At 48.0% G+C, this 1,800-nt stretch overlaps 1 protein-coding gene across 1 annotated transcript; it reads right to left on the bottom strand.

The window, feature by feature from the left end:
* Nucleotides 1–526: 526 nt before the first annotated feature.
* Nucleotides 527–934, bottom strand: LOC131494670 (glyceraldehyde-3-phosphate dehydrogenase-like). Its single transcript, XM_058699145.1, has one exon. The coding sequence runs from the start codon at nucleotides 866–868 to the stop codon at nucleotides 527–529; it is 342 nt and encodes a 113-aa protein (XP_058555128.1). The 5' UTR covers nucleotides 869–934.
* Between the last annotated feature and the right edge of the window lie 866 nt (nucleotides 935–1,800).

Here is a 1,800-nt window from a genome sequence, read left to right as displayed (position 1 = left end):
AAGACCTTCGATTACCATCTCCCCCACCCGCCTGAAATGCTATTCCCTGACTCTCCAGGGATGAGTCCTTGTCCCCCTTAGATTTTGGCTGAGGTACCTGCCCAGCCGGCTTCATCGAAATCTGCACCACCGCCCTCCAGAATCTTGTCCTTTGGGTCACGATGAATTTTGTGACTGCTTTTCTTTTCTTGTTCTTCTTAGCATCTCAGGTGTGGCTCCAGGTTTCTGGAAAGCAGAGACATTGCACTCTCTATGCACTCACGTCCCCCCCGGCATTCAGCATGGTGCCGGGCCCCTAGTAGATGCTCCTAGAAATGTCCTGAACAAATGAAGGAATCGTGTACAGAAGATCTGCTTTTCCTAGGAGGGAGGGACTCGAGAGAACTTGCTAGAAGGAGAAATAGAGGAAGCTAAATAGAGAAATACATTTGTGACAACCCTGGACAAAGTTAGGAATTTAATCCAGTTCATAAATTCTTTCTTTTTTATCCCCTAAACTTGTAGCTTTTGACCACCATCACCCATTTCACCCACCCTTCAAGTGAGCCCCAGCCTTCTCCATGGTGGTGAAGACCCCAGTTGACTCCACAACATACTCAGCACCAGCATCACCCCATTCGATGTTGGCAGGATCTCGCTCCTGGAAGACGGTGATGGGCTTTCCATTGATGACAAGTTTCCCGTTCTCAGCCTTGACCGTGCCGTGGAATTTGCCGTGGGTGGAATCAGACTGGGACATGTAGACCACGTCGTTAAGGTTGATGAAAGGGTCGTTCATGGCGACAATGTCCACTTTGCCAGAGTTGAAAGCAGCCCTGGTGACCAGGCGCCCAATACGGCCAAATCCGTTGACTCCGACCTTCACCATCGTGTCTCGGGGACACGGCTGGCACTGCACCAGGAGATGCGGCTGTCTGTCCAACGGGGAGGAGCAGAGAGCCACCTCACCTCAGGCAACCACCAGCCTGCTCTCTGTATCTGTGAGTTTTGGGGTCAATTCTAATATTAGCATTCTAACATCCCCATTCTGACTGGACTGAGAGGATAACTCATCGCGATTTTGATTTGCATTTCCCTGATGATGAGTGACATTGAGCCTATTTTTCATGTACCTGTTGGCCATCTGTATATCTTCCTTGGAAAAATGCCTATTCAGATCCTCTACCCATTTTTAAGGGGATTTTTTAAAGTTTATTTGTTTTGAGGAAGAGAGAGAGGGAGAGAGAGAGCGCATGCACATGGGGGAGGGGCAGAGACAGAACGAGAGAGAGAATCCCAAGCAGGTTCCACGTTCCGCAAGAAGCCTGACAAGGGGCTTGATCTCATGAACCGTGAGATCATGCCCTGAGCTGAAATCAAGAGTCAGACGCTTGACCGACTGAAGCACCCAGGCACCCATTTGGGCTTTTTTTGCTATTGAGTCGCCCATAAATTATTTCTTAATATTTATTAGGAGCCTATTATGTTCCTGCTATGATTAATTCAGCGGCTACAGCTTCTCTTCGGCCAAGACATTCCTGTGGAGGGCTCCATATTTTGAGTATTGGCCTTGACACTTATACTGTTTATGTAATTAAACAAGCTAAAGTCCTTGATCTACAGTCAGGTGGAAACAAATCGATATGTGAATAACCATTTATCAGGAGACGGGTAGTAAAGTATATTAGAAAGGTTCAAAGGGCTACTAAGACCTGGGAAGGGAAGATGAATTCGGAGCATGGGTTTGTGGAAGGTTCCTGGGGAGAAGGCGAATCCCAACTGGACTTTTGTCAGGACGTGGTGTTGAATGGGGGTGTGGGA

Source organism: Neofelis nebulosa, chromosome 14 (assembly GCF_028018385.1).
Source record: "Neofelis nebulosa isolate mNeoNeb1 chromosome 14, mNeoNeb1.pri, whole genome shotgun sequence".
Classification (NCBI taxonomy): domain Eukaryota; kingdom Metazoa; phylum Chordata; class Mammalia; order Carnivora; family Felidae; genus Neofelis; species Neofelis nebulosa.
The sequence above is the reverse complement of the archived record's forward strand: the minus strand, read 5'-3'. Positions and strand labels throughout refer to the sequence as shown.

Bases quoted from the DNA above. Each gene is read 5' to 3' on its own strand.
- LOC131494670 (XM_058699145.1), bottom strand. From the start codon at position 868: ATGGTGAAGGTCGGAGTCAACGGATTTGGCCGTATTGGGCGCCTGGTC.